Here is a 26093-nt window from a genome sequence, read left to right as displayed (position 1 = left end):
TTATTTTCATCTTTTTCTCAATGTAAATCCACATTAAGGGGGAGATGAAACACAGACAAGTCCAAAAGTAGTAAGGTCTGGAGAATAAAAGAGCAAAAGGTCCTAGTTGGGAAAAAAGAACTATACTTCAAAAAAGTATTTCTGTTAGTTTAAAGAACAAGATATAATTTATGGTTTGGTTTTTTTAAAATTTTTAACTTTAGTTAGTTTTGTTGAAAAAAGCCCTCAAACCCAAAACTTCCCCTCCTTGTCTTACTCTGTATACCGGTTTTCCTTTTCCATATGGTACTAAAGCTAGAAAAATGAAAGAGATATTTCTTCTCCAACAGTTAATTCAAACAGATCATTTGCATATTTTCTACACAAACCAGTTTTAAATAGACACAGTTCTGACTTTATGCCACTATGATTGGTATCCTAATCAAGGTGCAAGTCTCCTCAGCAGGTACCACATCAAGACTGCCCAGACACTGCAGTAACTTCAAACGACCAAACTACTTCCCAAAAGATACTTGTCTTCTTCCTTCCTGAGGATTTAGATTTCACATTATACGTACAAAATTAGAAGCTGAACTTCTAATTCAAGGCCTACTGCAGCATTCTGAGAACTATATTTTTATGCCATGTTACACGTGTAAGAAATGACAAATAAGGCATATCATAGGATCATAAAATGGGCTGGGACTTCAAAGATCACCTAGTTCCAACCCCCCTGCCATGGGCAGGGGCATCTTCTACTAGACCAAGTTGTCCAGAGCCCCATCTGACCTGGCCTTGAACACTCCCAGGGATGGGGCATCCACAACTTTTCTGGGCAACCTGTTCTACACCCTCAATGTAAAGTGAATTAAAAACTCCTTGAACATTATCACCTGAATTTCAGAACTACTTTCCCAAAAGCTCCCTATGAGTTCCTGTATCACAGCTTTAAATTCCCAAGTGTTAGCTATTTTTGTCACCTTAAGACAATTACAAATGCACAGAAAGGCAAATTTTAAGTCGCAGATAGATTTTTCACATGCATTGAATTTCATGGCACAATCCAAAATACAGTTCCTACTACTCATTATATACTACTTGAGCTTTTTGAAAAGTTAGGATAAAGGAAAAACTTGAAGGTTTTCCCAGAACAACACAAAACAAAACTCATGACTTTCCCTGTAGAGCACTAATTTTATGTTTAATAAATTTATCCAAAAACCTTTTTATTTTAATATCCAAGTGTTAAACAAACTAATTCTACTTCCACCTCCATTCCAGGTGTGAATGAACACACTGACTGGAAAACTTACACTTCCTCAAACTAATTATTTCTTATTTCCAAACAAAGGCACTGAGAGCCTGAAAAAATGCCACACAAGGCAAAATGATAAGAGCATTTAAAAAGAATTCCCCCCCAGTCAATACTCTGGAAGTCATCTCTGAATCATCACTGCTCTTCAGGTTTCCATATATCCTCTTTCACCTCTTTTAGCAGAATTTGGATCTGCCAAATCTGAAACAATTCTCTTTTTGTCCTTTAGGATTGAAGAGTTATCCACCTATCTGTTTGCCGGTTTAATAAAATCAAAATCTGGGTTGAGAAACTTACCACAGGATCAACTGTAAAAATATTACTATGGTGGCTAACAACAGTTTCTAACTTAATAATCCAATCAGACAGGTCTATGCCTGTCATCTTTGCCCAGATTTGAACTCCTGTTGCCCAAGAGAATAGAAATTGGTGATGCAGGAAGAAATGCTTAACTGTACAGTATTATTTGCTTGTGGCTCAGCAAGCACTTAACCACATATGTGAAGCTCTGCCAAGATGTCCTCCTACAATAAAAGAACTTAAGAAAAAAAAAAAAAAAAAAAAAAAAAAAAAAAAAAAAAAAAAAAAAAAAAAGAGAGAACACAAACACAATCAGTAGTTGGCAGATTTTGGGTGGAACACTATTTACCTACTACTCATTCTTAAAATAGAATCCAGTATTTTTACAGGTTTTAAGGACTGAATTAAATTAAAAGGTCTTTTCTGCCTGCCTGAAGATACAATTTTAATCAGCTTGCCAATTGGATTATCTATTTATCACTAGGTTACTGAGATATACTGGTGGGGTTGGAGCACAAAAACATACCAAATTATTAAAAGTATCTTTTTTATGGTGGGAAAAAAAATACTTCTGAACATACATAATTTTTTAATTTCCATTTCTTTAGAGGACACAGCACAAGTAACAACAGTGAAGATGCTAAAGGAATCTGTATCAGTGCATCTGAATGTGGATAGCCTTAAGACAGCCTATACAGTTAAGGCAAGGCAGTAATTGAGGAGGGTAACTGAGAAAACATTTTGCATTTAAAATTTTGACTATAAAAGAAACAAGACATTTCTAAGTCTAGCAACATTTATCTGGTACAGACTGAGATTATCAGAGGGAGTCTCTATCTGCTTCGAGTTTACCAATCATGATGTCTTTCTGACACACATGGATACATTCACACATCCTGATACCATTTGATAATATTTTATCCAAGAAGGGTACCAAGAAGATAAACACATTAAAGTTTGCAAAAACAGATATTCAGATTAAAACACAGTAAAAGATTTTATCAGTAGAATGAACTAAGGAAATTGAGTATACTGTATTCCTTGCATAATTTTAAATCAAGCTTGGACATACTCCTACACATTTAACAAAAAATCCTTTCTGGTACTGTGGTAACTGAGACATGTGAGGGATGGCTTGTTGTCAAAAAAAAAAAAAGCAAGCATTTTAGACATGAACCACCATTGTCCAGTTGACCACCTCAGAAACGTGAGTTCTCCTTTAGTCCCCTAAAGAATGGTGAGAGAATGGCGTGGAAGACTTTCCCACAAATGTTCTCAGTTTCCTTCTGTGGCTAAAGAAAAGAACTTCATAAATACAATAACTATGTATTAAAGGGGCATGTGCATGCAGTACAAACATAACCTGTCCATGAAAACAGCAGTAGAATAAAAGAATATGCACACATATAAAAAATGAAAAAAGCCACCCCAAACAATGTCCTTTAACAGGTCACTTGTACAAAAGACACTGCTGCTACCACAGTGTGCTTATAAACCCTCTACACCCCTACATTCTTGACTTTAAAGGCAGTCAAATCTGTAGGACCTTGTTAGATATTAATTAACAAAAAACAGGGAGTTGCCTTGGTGAAAAGTAAACAACATTCCAGTTGCAGAGTCTGATGAAACATGGGTGGTTGCATATAGACTCTACCATTAAACTATTAAACAAAATATGCTGAACAGATTGGTGGATGAACAAAAATAGAATTCTAGACTTTCACAGCATTAGTGTAACAAACAAAATTGGATAAATCTATCTTTTTTCTAACATTTTAACTGCACTCAGTTGTATGTGGAAAGTACTCAGCAACGCCAGTTGCATTGCCAGGATCATTCACTGCTAGTGACTAGTGTTCTATTTCAGGGTATTTATTTACTTTTCCAAAAATTCTGCTATAGTATATGAAATTAAGAAAGGAAAATACAAATTAGCATCTGTGTATTGAAAAGGCAACTTGAAGCTTTCAGTACACAGAGCCAAAAAAATAAAGTAAAAGAGATTTCCCAGTATTATGTGCCTTGGTGTTGCAAGGTGTAACAGCACCTAATACTGACCCAAATTCTTCAATATTTGGTCCCATGCACTGCTCTAATTTTTGTCATGTACCAGTCCAAAAGGACTATGCATTAGTGATACTTGTCAGAATGCAGAAAACTCATGCCCTTGTTCCTCATGCTATCCCTTCACTGTGACAGGAGTGAGATAAGAACCTCATTTAACTCTCTACAAGCTCATCATGACCTCCAGCCAGGACAAATCCTAGACAGCAATATGTCCTTAAATCTCACCTGCCCATGCTGCTGGAGAAGCATGATGAGACTAACTAAAAAAGCCTTTGCTTCCATGCATTACATGGCATTCTGCTAATGACATTGTGTAATACTGCTACAACCAACCGCACAGTGTCAGTCTGAAGGGACATTCATGTTCCAAGGACTGGGACAACTGAGGCCTTGGGATTCTCAGACTGGACTTTCAGAAGAGGTCCTCCCCTAAGGAGGATGGCAGAGCAGCAGACCAGCTCCTCAGGGAGCCTGTAGGATCTCCACTGAAAAGTGCTCAAGACATGGACAGACTCTGCAACACAAAAACCTGAGCAAGTGCTGGTGGCAGTCTTATGCCAAGCAGGAAGCTGGCCAAGATGATTCAGAATTCCTTTGCAACAAAGAGCTCTATGACTCTGATGTAAGACCTACCACTTATTTGCTGCAGAAGAATTTTCCACAAAATCACTCCAGCTATCCTGGATTAAGGAACTTGATACATTATATGAATTGATGTGACCTCCAAAATTTTAACACAATATTGTGAAAAGAAAGTTAAGAAATTCATAGCAGTGAGAAATATCATCTTTTTAATGCTGAGATATGTAGTCTAAATACAATACTGTCACAGAGGGGAAAAAAGGTTTTTTCAATTATATGTAATCTAGACTTTGATAAATACAATATAATGGAATGTTTTTGCTTTCACTGTTGCATAAAAATCCTGAAGGTTTCACTCCTTTTATAAATGGAAACAATTAATTGTAAAAATAAATAATGTTAAAAGAAATGTAAAATAAAAAACTAATTTTAGTGTTTAAAAAACTAATGCTAAAATGCTTTAAAATAAAGAAAAACAAAGGCATTGGAATCATAGAAAATACTAAATAATTCCTCTGAACATGTAATGATTCTCGTATCACACAATTAAAAGGGCTGTTATGTTTTTATAGATCAAATGTTACCTAAACTTTAAACAAGACTTGCTTTGTCAGGATGTACATTCATCATTCAACTCTTCGTTCTATGTCAACTGCAGGAAAAACCGCTACCTGACATGCAAAAAAAAAGCCTCGCTTCTTGAAAATGAAACAAATTTTCAGAGATGTGTGCAGAACGGAAAACTAACAGCCAAAAGAGAAACCAGAAAATAGAGATGGAATGCAAAGAAACAAAAAATGGAAGGCAGCATGAGAAACCTAAGTCATAAGTAAATGAACAAAAACAAAAGTACCAATTTAAAACAACAGGATTTGAGGAGGTAGAAAGCAAGTTACACATTCATTACAGGCACAAAAGAAACACAATGTTTGAGCCATGGAACAAATTAGGAGGATCACTACATAATTACACATACATGTCATCTAATCGTCTTCCCATTACAGAGCAAAAGAAAAAAAATAAATCTGGGAAGTTCACCAAAAACATGACTTGAAGGAACAACCTCCACAGAATGTCCCAAAAAGCCCTGCCCGTGTGGAGAGGTCTAGGGAAGAACAGTGGGCTGCTGCTGCTGTGGCACACGCAACCTCCCAGGACAGACAGAGGTTGCACAACTATTTGGGTTAATATCAAAGGCAACCTCCAAAAAAAGGAAAAGGAAAGGAAAGCAAGCAGCAGCCACACTGAAGAGCAGAACTGCTTCGCACGCAGTACTTAACATATGGAATAAACAGTACTGAGGCAACACAAGGGAACAATTAGTCTAAACGGTTTTGTAAATATCTTGGACAAATACCAGAAGAGAAGAATACTGAGGAAGACACTGACTAATTCAAGGGAGGGAAGGGGCCTCGATGGCTTTTCTGGCCTCCCTCTGTCCTTATGTGCCCTTTATTTATATTTGAACACTTGCATTACCCAGCATATAGGCTATTTAAGGTCAGGAAAGCATTGCAGTAGCGCAGCTGCCTCCAGCAAGTAGTGCTTGACATCACCAAACCACACAGAAGAGCACAGCCCTTTCATTGGCTTCAACAGCAAATATCTGCAAGCAGAATTGTTTCGCTCTATTTGTACAGGTTTTTCCACTGCACTGTGGTGTCTGCAGCTTCAGTACTAACAGAATTTTGTCCACTGAAATTGTTAAACAGCTGAAGTTTCCTTTCCATATATTTTTAGTGGCCCCTGCCCAGAAACCAGCTCAAAGAATTCAGTTTTAAAATTCAACTAAAAAAATCTATACTTTCATCATCTAAATTTTCAATTCTTGCCAAATTTAATCTGTCTTCCTCCATGGGTTGTTTGACATGTACTGCATGCACATACTAAATATCACACATGTGATCTCTCATTTAAATTCTGTAATATTCTGTGTTGACACACAACTATGTTTTTCCAAACTATACATAAAAAGAGTCCCATTCATTAACAGAATGGCCACATGATTTGCTGCCTATAGTCTGCACTTCCATTTAAACATAGCTGAAGTCTAGTATAGTTAGAGGATGCCTGTGGCAGGTTCACAATTCAACAAATCTCTGTGATTTTTTAAGGGGACTCTTCAGAGTAAAGGAAAGAAGTTCACAACATTCTTGAACAGAGAATCTGTTATCTAGGAAAAGACTATTAAACAAAAAAGTCTCACCCTTGATAATGTCTTTTATACATTTTCTCCAGGTAGGTCTAGTGTACAAGTGCTGAAAAGGAGCTGGGGTTTCAGCTAACATTCACATCAGCCAAGCAGCTTGTAGTAGTTAAGCAGTGGGATGGACTGTGACTGTCTCATATGCCTTAAATAAAATAAGGAATACAATGAATCACATTCCTGACACTAATTAGGGAAAAGGAAACCCCCAGAAATTCTGCAGTTACATTTTAAAAATCATCCACGATTTATTTTGGGAAAATGGCATCTTCCTATAATGGATAATTAAGGAGGTATGAACATTCCTTTCAAGAAGGCATCAAGCTTAAAATGCCACTGATTATTTGTAGGAAAGATGGGAGGCAGAAACCAAATGAAATTGAGAGGTGGTACCCAGTAGTACTGTGGGGTCAAAAAGTTTATGGGGAAAAAGGCAAATTGGTAGGGGAACCAGCTCTTATGGTAATGTCAAAGAGTGCCCTACAATCCTTTATAACACTAACAGCGGGGCCAGGAGCCTCCTCTTATAATCTCCTACCCATCAGGTTCCCTACACTTCACAATTCCTCTGCCATACTCCTCAATTCATGCTCCCTGAACTGCCACATTCTCTCCTAGAATATCAGTAACAGGAATGTGGTTCCTAGCTGGTACTACCAGCTCTTCCCAATGGGGGGACGAGGGAGAAGACAACACAGACAATCAAAACTGAGGTCTTTCACATACAGCTTAATTCTGTGTTTCACACTTGTCAGGGGTTATAGCTGAAAATCCTTAACTTTTCACTTTCCTGTGGTCAGAGATTTGCACCAATTGAATGTGGCCATCTGGAAGCAAGCATTAAACAGTAGCTGAATTTTTGTTAATTGTTTTTAAATAATAAAATAGAAAAAGTCTGAAGACAGAACACTTCTGTGCAGATCACAATCAAAATGAAGTTCTCTGAAAACAAATGATTTAATCACCATATTCAGAAAGCAAACCACAAATCCCAAATATGCAAAAATCAACTTCAAGAAAGCACACTTTGTTAAGATATCACGTTCTGTAGTGGTGGGTTTGCATTTACATCAAGAACTGGGAAAAATACCCACGCAGCAACAAAAGTGGGTTCAAAGTGTACTCTAGGAAATCTGAGTTTTCATAGCTGTTGAATAAATGTGCCTTTCCATACCCACTGCATTTTCTGCCAAGATTCTAATTAACTCACTTAACTACTGTTTGACAGTTTCGGTAATTATTACCCAGTTAGAATGAATATGGTAGATCAACTAAATCTCAGCTCTGATCTGAAAGAAAAACCTTCCATGACCTGCTCATGCCACTTTCTATCCCTTGTCATCAGTCCTGGCTAAGCAAGGAGGTCCCAGTTGACTGGACATCAGTAAATCTAATGACCGTCTATAAGAAGGAGATCTGGGCAACTACAGGCCTGTTAGGCCTTGTGCTGGGGAAGGTCATGGAGCAGATTATTTTGAGTGTCACCACATGGCATGTGCAGGACAATCAGGGGATCAGGCACAACCAGTATAGGTTTATGAAAGGTGGTTCTGCTTGACCAACTTGGTCTCCTTCTGTGATAGGGTGACCCGTTTAGTGGATGAGGAAAAGGCTTCAGATGTCATTGACAAGCCTTTGACATAATTTCCTACCAAATTCTCCTAGGGGTGCTGGCAGCCCATGGCTTGGACAGGTGCACTCTTCACTGGGTAAAAAACTGGCTGGATGGCCAGGCCCAGAAAGTGGTGGTGAAAAGAGTTAATTCGGCTGGTGGCTGGTCACTAGTGGGGTTCCCCAGGGCTCAGAATTGGGACCAGTCCAGTTTAAAATCTTTACTGATGATTGGACGAGGGGACCAAGTGCCCCCTGTTTGAGTTTTCAGATGACACCAAGTTGGGTGGGAGTGCTGATCTGCTGGAGGGCAGAAAGGGTCTGCAGGGGGACCTGGACAGGCTGGATCGATGGGCTGAGGCCAGTATGAAGTTCAATAAGGTGAATTGCTGGGTCCTGCACTTGGACCTCTTGCAACATTAGAAACTTGGAGAACTGTATCTGAAAAGCTGTCTAGCAGAAAAGGACCTGGGGGTGCTGGTGAACAGCAGCTGCACATGACCCAGCGTGTGTCCAGGTGGAGAAGAAGGCCAGTGACATCCTGGTCTATATCAGAAATAATGTGGCCATCAGGACCATGGCAGTGATTGTCCCCCTGTACTCAGCACTGATGGGGCCTCACCTCGAGTGCTGTGCCCAGTTCTGGGTCAATCACTACAAGAAGGACATTGAGGTGCTGGAGTGTCCAGAGAAGAGCAATGGAGCTGTTGAGGCTCTGGAGCACAAGTGCTATGAGGAGAAGCTGACAGAGCTGAAGTGGTTTAGCTAAGAGAGAAGGAGGCTCATGGGGGACCTTATTTCTCTCTACAACTACCTGAAAGCAGGATGCAGCCAGGTGGGAGTAGGCCTCTTCTCGCAAATAGCAAGTGACAGGAGAAGAGGAAATGGCTTCAAGTTACACCAGAGGAAGTTTTGAATGGGTATTAGGGAAAATATCTTCACCTAAAGGATTGCCAAGCATTGGAACAGGCTGCCCAGAGAAGTGGTTACCACCCCTGGAAGTATTAAAAAGATGTGTAGATGTGGTACGTAGGGTCATGGTGGACTTGGCAGTGTTGAGTCTACATTTGAATGCAATGATCTCAAAGGTATTTTTCAACCTAAATGATTCTATGATTACATTCACTGATAAATTACCAGAAGCCTCAAACTTGTCAGATAATTTTAAATTTGATGCTGTCAGTAACTTTGAAGCACTTTTACTCTGCAAGAGCAATTTAACACCAAAGAGGCAGTCTCTGAAATTAAGTCTGTTTAGTAACAGAGAAACTACTGCTTCAATTGTGATTTCCCAGCAACTTTGTATCTGACTGTTGCATTATTAAAAGAAGCATTTAACACCAGTATGCTATGAATGAAAGGAAAAACAAATTAGCCCCAGAAGAGCTCCAAATTCCTTTCCATATAAATTTTACGTGAACTTGATTTTTCCACTGCATTTTGAAGAAACATCTAGTCAGTAATTGTTTAGGTTGACATTTGACTCCTGTTACCCAACCTCCTGCTTGCTCTATTACTGCCATACCAAATGCCCCACAATAAAAAGATGACACCTGCTTCAAATTTCTTTCATCAGCCTAATTAATGTTACAGAAAACATTTCAAGGACTTCAAACCACCCCTACCATTGGTCCAGAGTTCTTTAGAACAAAAGGTCCTACATAAAATGCCCTCAAATATTCCTATTAATTCTTAGGTATGAAAAAAATCGAGCCACTTGTGACAGACATAGTTCAGTACCAACATGGATTGTTTCTGTTCAGAGGCTTCCTTTTCCCTACAGAAATATTTCAGGAAACGAGGATGAAACCTTTGTGTGCACTAACGTCTTAGGAAAATAGTCAAGAAAGGCACTTCAGTACTGCACAAGGAATGTCTGAATGGCAATAAAAATACCCTCCCCAACTCTCTAAACTCTAAGAACAACAGAGGCAGTAGAAAAGACAAAAATGACTGGATGTGTAAAAAAAGTAAGATTTTTTTGTAAAACTGAAATGAATTTCAGTACCAAAATAAACACAATCTAAGAAAAGGAATTTAAAAAATAACCCATATTCCAGACAGAAAAGAAGATTTCAAAAATACTAAGTACTGACCTAGCTAGTAATGAAGATGACAGCAACTTTTAATACTGTTGCCAGGATTTGCTTTGACTAATTAAAACTGCTTTTGACAATCTCACTGTAAAAAATATGTCTAAGCATACGGGCAACAGTAAAAAATCAAGAACACCTTAATGAATATTGTTGTCTGATATCCCTCCAAAAAATTACCCTGTTAGCTTTTTCCTTCGTTATCACTCTTGTAGGTGGATAAACATGTGTGGTGGTTTAGCATGAATGTGGAAGGTTTGTTTTTTTTTCCTAAGGAAGTTCTAGCATGGATTGAGAGCTTGGCTGATGAGTAAATGTTGTCTATGCCTCTGGAGACCCAGTCTTAAATCAAAAGTCCCAGGTGACTCAGGCTTTTCCTTTTCCAGCTGGCAAGGAGCTAACATCACCTTGGAAGTCAGACCTTCGGGCTGGGTCCCCCGGGCCAGGCCCTGGGGGGGGCCCTGTCTGTGGGAGAGTGGCCATGGCCAGCAGTGTCCCCTCTGTCCCCCTGGCAGTGTACCCTCTGTCCCCCCGGCAGTGTACCCTCTGTCCCCCCGGCAGTGTCCCTCTGTCCCCCAGCAGTGTCCCTCTGTCCCCCAGCAGGGTCCCCTCTCCGCTGGCAGTGTCCCGTCTCTCTCCCAGCAGTGTCCCCTCTGTCCCCCAGCAGTGTCCTCTCTGTCCCCCAGCAGTGTCCCCTCTGTCCCCTGGCTCCTCTGATGGGGAGAGGAGGAGGAGGATTTCAGATCAGCAGTGCTGGCCCTGTGCCGGAGGCCTCAGTGGCCATGCCCTTGGCTTGGCTGATGGACCCTCTGGTCCAAGGGAGGAGAGACTTTTGAGAACTTTTCTCCAGAGCTCCAGGGAGCTGATCCAAGTTTAGATCTGCTGCTTTAGATCTGACCAGGGGTGCAGGAGGATCATCCATCAGCATTCCTGAGCATCCTTCTCCCCCTCCCTCTCTCCCTCTCCCTCTCCCCCTCCCTCTCCCCCTTCCTCTCTCCACCATCACCTGTGGCCTTGAAGTTCCAGGAGTCAGCTGGAGAGGAGAAAGAAAGACTTTGGGCAAAGACTTTAACCTTTTTCCATCCTCCATGGAAGACAGAGTGATTTGAAATGCAGAGAGATGGCACTGAGACAAAGTCAGTGAAAGAACTACTAAATACTATTGGAAGATGGGATGGAGGAAGTGGACATTTCTGACCAGACTTCTCTAGATGTGAATTATGGAGAAATGAACTGTTTTTTTAATATCCTAATGCTGTTTGGGGAATGCAAATTCTAGCCAAAGGGTTGTGTGTATTGATATACATGGGTTTTAATTGGGAATCATGAATAGAGTATGTCCCTGGCTCCTGGGAAAGAATAAGGAGGTCTCTATTTCTTTTGAGATAGAGGTGATTTTAGAGATATAAGAAGAGAATCTTTGTTTTGTACTAGAAAAGCATTCCTAAAACGATACCCCAAACCTGCAGAGGCCCATAAACAGCTTGGGAAACTGTTATATGGGTGAGACTGCCCAGAATCTGCAAAAATTCTGGGCAGTTGCAGATTTGTGACATTGAGAGCCACCAGACCTTTTCTTGTGGCGTGTTCTCCATAACTCAAGGAAGCTCCTCTCCCAAGGTGATGTAGGATCATGTTTGAATGGTGGCAACTGACGGAAAATCATGGTTTTCTCTCTGGGTTGAGTGGGAAAGCGAACAGTTTGGGGCGGGGGGGGAAAGTGTTTGAATATCTCATTTTTTTTTCTCTCTCTTTTTCTTTAGTGTATGTTAATAAAATCTATCTGTTTTTACTTTTAAGTTGTGCCGGTTTTGCCTTTTTCTCCCAAAATCCTATCTCCCAGTTGGAAACAAAATTTGGCGAACATGAAACCACAACATAAATGGTGCATTGGCCAGGAAACTAAAATTGAAACCACAACAACATGCCTAGAAGCAGTGATATCACAATAAAATCCTGAGGAAGATATTTTAGTCAAGCACAGCTTTATAACGATAATTAGAAATGCCTGTGTTGAAACATGGGTTATTACACTGAAAGGTGGCATACTCATAGCACATGACAACTAACTGATACAGAACTGGATGTTTAATTAGGGCAGCCTGAAATAAATTATATGTGCACAAGTGAAAAAAAACAACTTAATGGAGAGATTTGATCTAAAGGAATCAAATGGGTTTAAAATTTGTGAAATTTCTGTAGACCATTCTACCCTAGTCAGAAGTACGCAGAGGGAGTTGAAGAGAGCTGTGTTGAATCACATTTTCATTTTCTTTTGTGATCTTTTGCTAATGAATTTTTCTATACGTGTATTTCAACCATTTAAGAAAATACTTGAAGTGATGAAGTGCTTGACATAGCGTGTAAAAATACGCCTTCCATGATCACATTATAGAACCTTAAAATACAGGCTGACACTCAGAGCCTGACAAAATCTCCAAAAGACACAACCCTTCCCAATACTCAGCTCTAAGTTTTGCTCTGAGACTTGAGGCAGCACTGAGCTCTGGATTGCCACAAAAGGTATGTCAGACCAAAAACTGTCCCATATCTCCTATGCAGAGAAACTGGTGCCTCATTACCTAGCAACAAAATCAGTACCAATGAACTGCCTCAAGTATTTCATACCTCGACAAATAGGTCTAATTGCTTAGTCTCTTAACTGACTTAAAAATCTCACTAACTGAGCCATTTAAAGACAGCATTAACATATCCAGCATTAAAGCACCATTTAGATGATGGACACATTATCTTAGCTCTCCTACAACTATTTCCACTAATTGCTCTATAGCTGCTTCAGAGGAAAAAAAAAAAAAAAGAAAAAAAAAAAGAACAATCAGTACAGTTGAATACCTGGAATAGAAGTACAAGTCAATCTGCTTTGACTGCCAATCCCAGTCTGTCCTGATCTCTTCTGAAGCTGTCAACATGCCATCAAAAGTTGGTAGCAGGAAAACAGCTTATTTTTTGGACACAAGAAAAGTACAAAGCAGAGCTAGATTGGCAATCAGGTTATGGTACTGGCTGCAGTTTCTGAAGACTTGGCTGACGAGGGCGTGGCACACACAGCAGGCAGTAAATATGTCTGATGCACTGGCCAGGCACTGACCAAAAAAAGCTTAATGGAACAGGAAGCACTGCAAAGCAGCAGTAATTCCTCCTGCTTCCCATGTCTGCAAAGATGTTCTGGGATTTGGAGATGCCATAGACTGTCGTGGATGACTACTATCAATTCTACTGAAACTATCAACTCACATGAGTAATCATTTTAGTACGCTAAACTGAAGATGTTCCACAGAGCAGACATATAAAAAGGCCTAAGCACAACCATTCGTTTAGGGACTGTGTATTCATAGCCTGTCTGAAACAGCAGGCTTCTACTGGTGGCAGCATGGCACGACAACTTCAAAGGTGAAGCCCTCCACAGCTCCCCTGTGTCTCAAACACAGCAAGAACCAGTACTTGGCAGCAAATGGGTAATATTTTATGGTTTTTGTCTTCCAACTCCCAGCAGAAAGCAAAGGTAACAAACAGGAAACACTTCAAAGTAAACATGTTTCATTTTCTCTTCAATTTTTCCTTCGATCAGTAAAAAATATACAGGAACATTCAACGCCTAAGAGTTCAGATCAGGTTCTTGTTATTCTCCCCTGCCTGTATGAGAAGGTTAAATGCAGTCACCGAACTTTGCATACCACCCTCAGTCACGAAGAACCCTCTGGCACAGCTCCCAGACCAGTAAAAAACGACCATTTCAGTCCCCAAAGCATGGAGCCTGATCCATTTAAGCAAAACAACTTCTACTGACAGCTGGTTTTCTTAGCATATTCACGTCTGAGTATTTATCAGAGAAAAGCCCTCCAGGACAACAGTGTTTATTGCAGGATTATTTCTGTGAACACAGGGAACACAGCATTCACTGAGCAACAGTGTTTCGAGCCTAATATAGTTTTTTCTTAAAACGTGAACCAAGATGAACCCATTTTTATGTTCTTTAGCATGGATGACTCATGAAGGAAAAAAAAAATCACATACATTGAATTTTTTCTCTTAAGAAAAAAACCCCAAAACCTTCTGATCCATATTCATGTGTAGTATGCTGACATAAACTTTTAAGCATTAATATAGAAATCAGCTGTTCAATTTGGTTCTTTGGATTCAGAGTCTAATGACTTTTAATAAATGGGAAACAAAGGTATGATGGGCATTTTATTACAAATTTCCATCCCATACAAGTACCTAGTATATTTTCACTAGAAAGGCAATTTTTAACAAGATGCTTTCTACCAAGAGGTTTAAAGCCACTATGAATAAATAACTCATGGAAATGCAGCAGACACATGAAAGGTAAATATCCCAGCAGGTCCTTATCATGGCCAAGAGCATGGCTGTGCCTAGCTAGCTCAGCTGTATTACCCTCTTCCCAAAGCACAGCAGCTCACAGCAGAGAATGAAGAGCAGCCTGAGACAAGTCCCCTGCCCTGAGGTGGGAGGAAGGGAAGGATGAGTTGGGGACACACTCATTGATGCTGACAAGCACCAATCTCTCAAGCTGTGTGGTCAGTCTGAGTGGTTTCTCAGCTTACCACTTCCTACAGAAGTGTGCAGAAACTGTTTTCTATGATATTACAGTAGAGATGCTAGGTTTTTAAAAATAAATACGTCTCATAAATATCCTATGTTTGATTTTAACTTGATCTAATTTTGAAATAATTGAAAGTAATTGTTATAGGCATCTGTTTGATGTATTGCAACAAAAAGTCAGAAGAATTCTTAAAACTACAGAATGCAAGCTTTTTAAGTGACTGATTTCAAATTAAGGAAATATTAAAAGTTGCTGTTAATGTGTTCTGAAGAAATAGTATCAAAATGAACTCTTCAAATGAGCATGTTTTAATGAAAGAATTAAACCAGGTATTGTTATGCATAGTTATTGATGAGATTTTTATAAACTAATACAAGTATTTCCCATCCCTGAATGTGGGCTTGGTTGGCTGATTGTAAGAACTGCACTTGACACTCCTGGAGCCAAACATCACACCATACAAGTCAATAAAGCACCAGTATTGACTTGAAAGATGCACAGTTCTTCTCTACTGCATTTCTACCTGCTGCCTCAATGTGTAAACTTTTTCAAGCTAACCACTGTACTAACATCTTCACCCCAAACCATAAAAGGTGAACATTTCCCTGGTTTTGGAAATTTCTCTTCCAGAGTCTATGACAAAGTGCAGTCAAAGTCTTAGAAGTATTATGTCTACTATCCATTTTAAAAAATAGAGCAAATGTGTTTTACAAAAACCCTTCAAAGCAAAAACTTACATTCACATTTCTAGGACTCAAATTTGCTGACAAGATCTGTGGGTATGTATCATTTTTAGAAAGGGCAATGCGGGAATGCATGTTTATATGGCAGAGCACAAGAGCAATGAAACCTCTTGGGAAAGCAGGAGATAACTCACTTTACACAAACAGGCCCTTTTCCTCTTATTACTCTACAAACCTGAAATGTTATTTCATATGTCAGGAAAATGCTATTCCTGTTTGCTCATTCTTCCTAAAGTGAACATATTTTAGTACTAGCAAAATAATTGTGGGAATTTGGTATTTTTCACATTTTGTTGAGTTCTTGGGAATGTTATGTTGGGAACCATCAACTACTACTTGGTACACCTCAAAATCTGCTGCATAGAAAAAATATACTGGTAATTTGCTTACATGGCTTTTGTAGATCCAATTACTGTGAGCAGCAGGAAAGACCTTTGTAAGCAGAACACAATTCAAATGCAACATGCCATGGCCTTAAGTCATTAAACTAATCCTGAAGGCTTCTTGAGGCTTTTTGTACTTTTGGCAAAAAGTATAAAGAAGTACACATTGTTGCTTCAGTTCCCAAACATTGGGATGTTAAATATCTAGACTGTCACCCACTGCTAAACACAGCAGAGATTGGTTTTGGGAAAGAACAAGAGAGAACTGTAGGTTTGCTATTAAAGCACAATTATACAAACACTGGAAACTTACCCATATATTTTTTCATGGCACATAAGAAGTAGCCAGTAACATAAAGGGAAGTGCAACAACTCACAAGCAACTTAAGTAATTATGCATTATCAGTATTGATATACTATGATGAAAATGTTACAAATGCAGAAAACCAGATTGACTTAGATGAGTTAAGTATCTCAACTTCAACACACAGATAACATGACAAGGTGTGGCAGAGAACTCCAGGGTTTACTGGCATGATTTTAACATGACTGCATCAGCTATAAACGACAAAAGCCATAAATACATCAGAACGTCAGATACATACCAATACCACTCAAGTATCTTTCTGCTGCATCGCTCTACATCACACATCTAAAATCAGATGCTCTTCAGGGCACTGAGAGAAAATGCAATACTTTGAGGAAGACAAAGACTTTCTTTGTATCTCTATTCTGCTAGGTATCAAGAGGTTAACATCTTTCTAAAGATCCTGCTGGAAGAGGGAAAATCCGCAATGTATTCATCATTAGCTCATGGATGATTTAGACAGATACACCTGGGTGGCCTGAAACATACTTAACCATCAACATGTGACTACAGCTGGAAATACAATGGAAACTAATGGTAGCTCATTTGCTTTTAAGAGTTCAAAAAAGAATCCTTTGGAACATAGAAAGATAATTACATATTTGACTACAATTATTCCCTCAACTGATGCTGACAAAAAAGAATAAATTAATGAAAAATATGAAAATGTGAAAGCTACTAAATATACTATCTGTGTGTTTGCACATGTAACCTACATTTTCTGAAAGTATCTCTCAAGTCTTATGTCTTTAAGTCAAATTCTGGTTTTTATTTTCTAAACTGCATCCAAGAGTTTATCCAGACCAATATTCTGTTGATCAAAATGATGAGATACCATGTTTCTGCACTCACACAAGCTTTATCCCCAAGTTATTATAAAACTGTGCAGTCTTTCCTCTATACAGAAGAGTCATCACCAGCTCAGATGAAAGTCACCTGCCCTATTAGCAAAAGAACAACACATCCCTGAAACAGTGCTAGATCAGTTTGAATGTAGTATACTTGAAAAGTCTAACACAGTTATTTTTTTAAGTACTACAAGAATGGCATACTGAAGACAAGAAGAAGCATTAAAACATTCTCAATTTCAGAAAAAGAAGAAACTTAATGAAAACAGATCGATTTTTAGTCCTCAGTCTTCTATGTTAGGAGTAAAAATCCATTTCTCAGCAAATTTTCCAACTGGTAAACAGATCAGTAAGGTTCAATGCCCTTAAAATGAAATATTCAGATATTCTCCTGAAAGAAGTAATTTACTAAAACTTTGCATAGAAATTACCTACACAAATTCCAAAAGCATAGGTAATCAAGCCCTTTAGTTTCTACAACAATAGTTTATTCAAATATGTTATGTTTATATAGAGAAGTTACCTACCTTCCCCCCCCCCCCCAAAATATTAAAGATTCCCCCCACAAAAGCTATCACTGTGTTGTACCATACAAGGCATTCAAAATTTACTGCCACAGGAAAGGATAAGCATGGTTTTCAGAAATTGTGATGGTACAAGAATATCACATACAAACAGAACTAGCTGAGAGAAGATCTGTCATTTCTCCACCACATACACACACACATACATACGCACACACTCGCAGAAACCACTGCAACTTTAAGCAATTTAAAGCAATAGTATGCTATCATCTAGTATGCTATCACATGTATCAGGAAAAAAATGGAGAAGTTCTGAGATAAAGTAGAATAAACTTTCCAGAAGAAACCTTTTACTCACTGTTCAATACGTGGGGAGAGGTACAGCTTAGGAAACACCTGAGTAGCTTCTGTGTCCTCAAAACTAACGGAGAGAAGTGCAACATCTTCTCCGGGGTCTTCATTCACATCCTGTACGTATAAAAGCAATATAAAATGGAAAATCACAAACTGAATGTTTAAAGGCTTCCAGATAAGAACTAGTAAGTCAAATATTAATTTATTTAGGAGATGTTTAATTGAGGAATCTAAACTGCAATCATTGCAAAACAGGTTGCAAATTTATTCTTTCTTACTATATTGGCACTTCAAAGTTATTTTGGTCTGCTCATTTCCTTTAATGTATTAAAATAAAATTACTGAGTTATGAAGTATACAGTACTGTAGCTCTTCTTCAATTCTGTGAACTATAAATCAGTACAGATACAGATTTCATTTTTAGGAATTCCTGGTTTGACATCAGGTGCAAATACCAAAGGATTTTTTTAAATGTTGCAATATCATTGCATTATGACCACACATTCTGTATTTGTTATTTTTCAAAGTACTTTATGGTTCAAACTTTCTAGTGTATTCTATTCAACTCCTGTTGTGGATGAAACACATTTTTGCAATTAGAAATTTATATCTAAAAGACACTGCTTCCCGGTTTCCTGCAAATTAAACCTATGCATTACTTTCAGCAAAGACAGCAGACTCCAGGAAAGTACTGAAGGAAAAAAGCATGCTAAATACAAGTTAATGTATTCACAGTTGAGGCTTTCTTTATATCAGAACAATCAGTTACAGCTTTGGGATCATCTAGAACAAATTGTTTCTGGTTAGGACCTGACATCCCTCCAATTCATAAATCACATATAGTACGACCAAGTGTACTTCTGCCACGCACAACTTCATTTAAGCTCTTGACCTCTAGTTAGAAAGTAATGAGTTAGCAGCACAATCACCTTAACTGACAGCAAATAATACAGTGCCACTTTCTGCTCACAAATAAATCTTTCAACATGTTTGTTCATATGTACATAGCAACTTGCCAACATGCCTTTGTTCTTATCTGTTTTGGAAAAATAGGAGAGGAAGTAAGATATGTGCTCAAAGCAGGATCAACATGGTGCAGAGTGCCCTGGTATGCTCTGTCCTACAGGCAGCTGTGAGGAAGGAACAGGCAAACGGCTTAAATATTCTTAGGAGGCCCTGCCCTATGTGGGGAGAAAAAAAATTAAGTGACTGCTGAGTGGTTTCAGGAAGGCAATCTAGTGCCATTTGAAGCTCTGGCAGGACCAGAGCTGTTGATGTCCAGAGAGACAAGCTGCGTACCAGCTATTACGTGCAGAACACTACATGCCAAGAAACTAAGTGATAAGCTGAAAGGAAGAATGGGTCTTACAAAAGCCTAATTGTCTTAGATGAAAAATAAGACAGATCTGACAGTGTTTTCTTAAATTCTGCCTTGGTGTGCAGCTCACTTCTGACAGAGGAAAGAAAACTGTACTCTTAGAACTGTCTGTAAAATGGTCACGAGCACACTATGGCTGGAAATCAGAGCATGGTTTTAACCCTAAGTTGAGGACAACACTCCATATGAGTGGTGAGCACAAACAATAGCTGCTGTCCTGTTGTGATACGATCAGTTTATGGATGGCATTATGTGACGTGGTTGCCTTTAACAGCAACGGACAGGATCTCATGATCCAAAACGTTCCTTTAAGTGTTATGTTCTTAAACGGTACTATCATCTGGACTAGAGAAAACAGAACAGATTACAAAATCTTTATCAACAAGACAAGTAACAACAAAATATACCCAAGAGTACAATCCACCCTGACCTTTTCCCCAGTATTTCATGTATTTCCATTATTAAGGAAAAAAATTAAATAAGGAACAGCTTTCAGTCCTGAAGCTGAGTACAGCATTAACTGCCTTTTTTCCATTAATTTGCTAATTGTCAATCAAACGAGAAGAACTATAAAGAGAGATTAAACAGCAATGCTTTTAATGCTAATAACAATTAAAAAGATTTTATTTTAATGGGCATTCTTCAAGAGATGACAGGTACATAAAATGGTTTGGTTGATGAGAAGCTCAACATAACCCTGTGACATGCATTCGGAGCTCAGAAAGCCAACCGGATCTAAAGCAGTTTTGCCACCTAGACAAGGGAGAGGATTCTGCCCTCCTACTCTGTTCTGCTCAGACCCCACCTGTAGTGATGCATCCAGCTCTGCCATGGACTGTAAATCCCCTCTTTAGCCTTGCATTCATGATTAGTGCTAAAAGTAGATGTGCACACACACAGCTTGACGCCACGTGTAAGATCAATTTCTGGAACACTATCAAGTGCTCACTGATTGAACAAAGTCAAAAGAAGGAAACAGAAAAATCCAACTTCATAATGGACTAGGTGATTGCCACTACAGCATTCATTAACACATACAGTAATATTACATAATATTTTCTGTGCTCACTAGTGAACTTCATATGAAGACTCATGCCAGGGGAAAAAAAACCCACACAGCCACATAAATCATCTCTTAATCTCTGCATGTTAAGCTGCAGTTAAATGAACTGTGTAGTAAGAACAATAAATTGAGACATGATCTTTTTCCATTTACAGAAATACACACAACAAACATGACTGCAACTCCTGCTGCCAGCAGAGCACCGTGTTATGTTCATACAACTACTGTCCAATGCAAATCCACATTAAGAAATTTGCATTCTTCTGTAACTACCACTTTTCAAATGGATGCATATTTTTACCCCTGAGAAATGAAAATTGTTACTTAAAAAATACACAAAACCCAAACCCAGCATTCCTGTAGGTTTTAAAAGAAGTGGTGCAGTAATACCATGAAGCTGCTAAACCTTATTTCAGGTGATTTACAGAAAACTCCCTTCTATCTGACACTGTATCATTTACTCCTTTCAGGCTTTGTTACTTTTATTTATGGAAGAAGCTGCTTGCTAGAAGTGCGTTTGACACTAGTGTATCTGTTAGAACTGCCGTTTATAAAACCAAACCAAAACCACATGTCTTATAGATAAACTACGGAAAACTTTTCAACTAATAAACTTTTTTGATGTTGTCTGTGCCAGTTACAACTTAACTCCTTCAGTAATCTCTGTCCCAATCATCTACAGAAACCTGTAATGATGAGGTGAGAAGATGGAACCTTCTAATACCAGGCCATGACATTTGCCCAGAACAGGGGCTGAGATCTTTTCAATAAACCACAGTGTCCCAAGGTAAATGTTATAATGCTTCCTATCAAACCCTCCACAGACAGCATCTTCCCTTTTCCCACTTCTGTGCTTGTATTTATATCAAAGAATAGACCAGATATGAACAGAGCAGCAAGGTAAAAGTCACCTCTATTCTTGTTTTTCAGCTGGCTTCAAAAGATAGAGTGACATCAAACTGCTTTGGCAACATTATATCCCCTTAGGGAAAAAAAAAAAAAAAAAGGCTACTGAACTTGAGTTACAACTCATTTTTCAGTATTTAAGCATCCATGCTTTTTCTTCTTCTAATTTGTATGTAACTCACAACACAATAGATGCTTTTATTAAACAAATTAATTTTATTTTTAAGAAAAACTGATTTTGTAAGAATGCAGAATGGCAATTTTCTATAAATGTTAAATTTCAAGGTTAGAACTGCCATAATGAAAGTGCCATTTTATACCCACAGAACTTTTTCTACACATGACTCTACAGAAAATATTACTAAAATGAACTTCTAACTGAACAGAGAACTCATCCTGGGCCACAGGAATTCTGAGGTTTAAAAATTGAATGTAAAAATGTTTGAGATCACTAGTTAAACATGTGATAATGCACATCTATTAATCTTCCCACAACAGTCTCATGCCTGATAGTAAAAAAACCCAGCCTCTAGAACATGGCAATGTAAAAGATCCAATACAAATTTTCATGGTGCCTTTCTGCCACCTTGCTACTATGCCTTTTTTTTTTTTTTTTTAATGTATGTCTCATTTCTGAAAATGTCCATACAAATCAAACATGAAAAAAACCAGATATACCCCTTAACACTGAAAACAGTTTTCCTTCTCAAGAACTGCAAGGGGTTTCCTATGTTTACAGAATACTTTGCACAATGGGACCTCATGCTCGTCTTACCCTCCAAAGCAATGTGGTAAGAAAAGGACAACAACAAAAAAATCTAGACATTTTCAACCCATAGGCTTTTTTTTCCTATTAAAGAAACCTAGCAACAATTTACAAAAATAAATAAAACTTTGCATAAACAGAAAACTCGTGGTATTTGATTTTAATTTACCATTTATCTACTTAGTCAGTGCAGAGGAAAGGTTCATTAAGTACGCATTTTCAAAACTCAAGAACAAGAGAACTTGTGAAAATATAAATGAAGAACATGAAATGAAAATGGAAGTCTGAGGGCATTTAGCATTTTCCCCCCATACACCTCATGAAAGGACTTTGAGTATTACAAAACTCCAAAGAAAAACTTAAAATTCTATTTCCAATTGCATCAGCAGTGTGTTAACAGCCATTTGTTAGTTTTTGTTTTTATTAATCGCAATTTACATTTGAATGCATGTTTCAATGTTTACAGCTGCTGTCTTTCCAAGATTCTTAATCTTTTTACAAAGTTAGTAGGAGCTGTTTATGAAAATTACCATCAAAACCACTTAAAATACACTATCCAAACGGCATTGTTTTCTCATATCCTACCTACTGTAATTGAAAACTGGGAATTTACTGGAACTGACAATTTATTATGAGTCAGATGGTTGATAGCCAGGCCAACCAAAACATCTGCTCTGCACAGTCACAACTGCTATAACCCATTTCCTCTTGTGCCTGGAGTCCTACCAAGTTGTACATTAGAGTTCCTTTTCCTTAAAGATGCAGAGTATGGAAAATCAGTTATTACCTTTCTTCATTATCAAAAAAAATGATTGCATTGCAGCTACTGATTAAAGCATACTTTTGGGAGGAGGTATTTCTGTATTTGGCACACAAGTGTACTCCCTGCTCCAAAGAGTAATGCTTAAAGAGGTGAGTGACTTCAGTCTTGTCCTGGACAGCAGTAGGACCTGTCTTTCCATGAAAGACTCAATATGGAGGGGGCATGAGACTGGGAGGAGAGGATCAATGGGGTGATGCACAGATCAAGGATGTGGCATTGAGAGCCCGGTTCAGTGTGATTAACTCTAACAAAAGCTAGAAGAAAAGCAACTTCAAATTTCGTAGAAAGGATGAGAACATGTATGCAGGAAGAGTATTGGCATGCTTTTGGAAGGACAAGCAGCTCCTGACCTTGGGGACAGGAAGTAAGACAAGGGAGCTGAACTTCTGGTAAGGCTGTCAAGTTTGTACTGTGAATATACACCGCAACTGGTGTAGGGATAGAAGTGAGGGAAGAAAGAGAACACAAACTATTAAACCTATTGGATGTTCCTTCAAGAAAGGAGATGTCTCACAGTTGAATTAACACTGTAGATGGATCCCAACAATATGGTGAGGCCAAATCTGCTGCAGAAGGGAGGTTCCCAGTCCCAACTAATTGATCCTACTTCTTGCTGGAGGTTTCTGACCTCTCTGCTCTCACAACTCTTCAATAATTGTTTTTGTGGTATGACTAATTGAAGGAATGGAAAACTCGAACAAATGGGGAAGGGATTGCCTAAAAGAAACAAAGGATAAACTTACATGAAGTGATGGAGGTTGTTGGTGAAGGTGGACTAGAAAGGCAGAATACAGATACTACAGAGAATAGAGTGGAGAGAGAAGACCTTGATCTTAGCATCTGCAGCCAGCTTACACTAAGTGGGTCTTTCAACAGACACTTACTTGCTGAGGTACCTCTCAGCCCTACCAAGTCAGTCAGCTTCACTGAACTTGAATGTGAAATCTATATTTCAGGATCCTTTCTGAAAAAAGAAAGGTCTCCAGAAGCGAAATGCATGAGAATAACATGGACTCAGAAATTTAGTTTCTTAGGGTCAAATTTAATTATATGTAATTCTGCATGATACATACCTGTAACATACTTATTAACAACTGATCAGAGTAGAATTTGATTTTGAAGCTGAAATGTGAACTACACCAGAGAATACACAACACTGTTCACTTCATTTGTATAATCAGGCCTCTTGCTTCACAAGAGTTCACAATGTTTGGCTTCTTCCCAGCATATGGCAGTGTGCAATAACATGAAAATAAAGCACATACAACTTGTACCCTGATTGTGTAACAGTTTCACTAGCCAGCTTTGATGCTAGCAGCTACAAGTTCTCCCTATCTTTTCCTTTATCTATTGTTTTTTTGGTTGGTTTTATTTTTTTTGTTAAATAATAAAACACACTAAGGGAAAGCAGGCTAAGGAATGTGGGGTGGCAAATGAGACTGAGAAATCTGCTTCACTCTAGGGAGACTATTTAATCACTCCAGGAAATTCTTTCTCCTGTCTTCCAGGAAACTCACCAGGTCTGATCAAGGAGTGTTGATTCTTTAAATAGGATCTTTAATGAAAACAAAGGCAGTTACCTTGAGTGCACTGCTCATGGCATCAAAGCATTCCAAACACAGTCCCTTTCCCAAGGTAACACAGCAAAACACTCCGGGCAAAGCAAGTTTGAGCTCGGTGTCATTCAGATTTTAAAAATTACGTGGAAATTGTAGGCTGTAGGAACAACTTCGTAAAATCTGAAAGCAAGCTTCTAGATCAACATACTGGGTTTTCTTCATTAAACAAAATAAAACAAATATCTACTGAGCATTAAAAACTATCAGCAAGACCTCCAAGTACACCACTGGGAATCAACAGCTGAACAGGAAAACGAGGGATGTTACACAAACAATGTGACATCCCAGGGGTTCTTTTCTTTGTCATTGTTCAGGGTTTTCTTGCTCAACATTTGCATATGAATCTGTTTTGTCTATACTCCTTTCTTTTGTTATGGTCATGGTAATTTACTGCTACTTTCACAGGATGATTGACTGTTAAAGACTTAGGTAAAGAATGCTGTAAGTTAAGAAACTACAAACCGTTAAAATGGAAGAACAACATTCTTCTCATTTTCATGGGAAAATGCATGCTAGATTCAAAATTTTCAAGATAAATGAAATTTCAGATTATAAAAATCTAGTTTGACAACAGAGAAAGTTGTGGTGACATTTTCAGCACAACAATACTGTTTGCATAGGTCTGAAAAACAATGTCAGAAAATAAGGCAGATTTCTTCAATGATCAAAAACATGTTTTGGCAAGTTTGAGACTCAAATCTGAAATACATAATATAGGCATGGCACAGTATAAAATTAATAATGGGTGCAGTGTAAAATTAATATTTTAAACTGATGTCAAGTAATTTAAAATGTTTTTACATACTCATTTTCACACACAAGAGATACGAAATATATTTGCAAACAAGGATCATTCTATCATACTGACTGAATCTAAGTCTTCACTTGTTAAGTATGTTTTGATGACCCAGAGAATAGTTAATATTTTTTAGCAGAGAATATTTAATATTTTTAGAAGAGACTGATATGTAAGATGCTGATGATCTTAAATTTAATTTCATTCAGTAAACTTAAGTATGAGTACCCTAAACCAGGACACTACTCCAATATCACCTATCACATTCAGATTAAAGTAAGATTAAAAATCAAGCATTTACAGAATTTGGAATACATCTGCAAATGAAATACATTTTTTAAAAAAACAAACACAAAATAGGAAGAAATATCAGATACCTAGATTGCTAGGTAATGAGCTCAGATCCGGCTTTTCTGTGCATTCATGAAAAAGCAGTTTTCCTTCCTAGAAAATTAAGCACATCAGTTTATCAAAGACTACACAGGAGTGCTGTGCAATTTTTGTTTTGTTTCCTTTTAACCTAACTTCTAAGCAGACCACATAAATCGTTAAGTTATTATAAAACACTACAGTTTTGCCATTAATTAAATTACCCTGAGAGACTCCCCTTGCCCCATTACTCTGCTGAAGTTCTGTAGGCAAGAAGGAGATTCCAATACCACCGTATCTTTCCTAGAACCTCAAGTAAAGCACCTTCAGGTTGACAGGAGTGCCTGCCTCTGCCATCACCAGCTGATAATGGGGTGAACAGTGTTCAAAGACTGCAGAGCTTAGTTTTTAACCTC

General features: G+C 38.3%; 1 protein-coding gene across 2 annotated transcripts in view; it reads right to left on the bottom strand.

Annotated features, from left to right (window-relative positions):
• Positions 1 to 26093, bottom strand: part of BABAM2 (BRISC and BRCA1 A complex member 2) — a 163833-nt gene that overhangs the window by 58742 nt on the left and 78998 nt on the right. For both annotated transcript variants that reach the window (XM_066316048.1, XM_066316047.1), the window contains exon 7: positions 17962 to 18071. In XM_066316048.1, the coding sequence (XP_066172145.1) occupies positions 17962 to 18071 (110 nt within the window). The remainder of the gene's footprint in view (positions 1 to 17961; positions 18072 to 26093) is intronic.

Source organism: Sylvia atricapilla, chromosome 3 (genome assembly GCF_009819655.1).
Source record: "Sylvia atricapilla isolate bSylAtr1 chromosome 3, bSylAtr1.pri, whole genome shotgun sequence".
Taxonomy (NCBI): domain Eukaryota; kingdom Metazoa; phylum Chordata; class Aves; order Passeriformes; family Sylviidae; genus Sylvia; species Sylvia atricapilla.
This window is presented reverse-complemented; position numbering and strand designations above follow the sequence as displayed.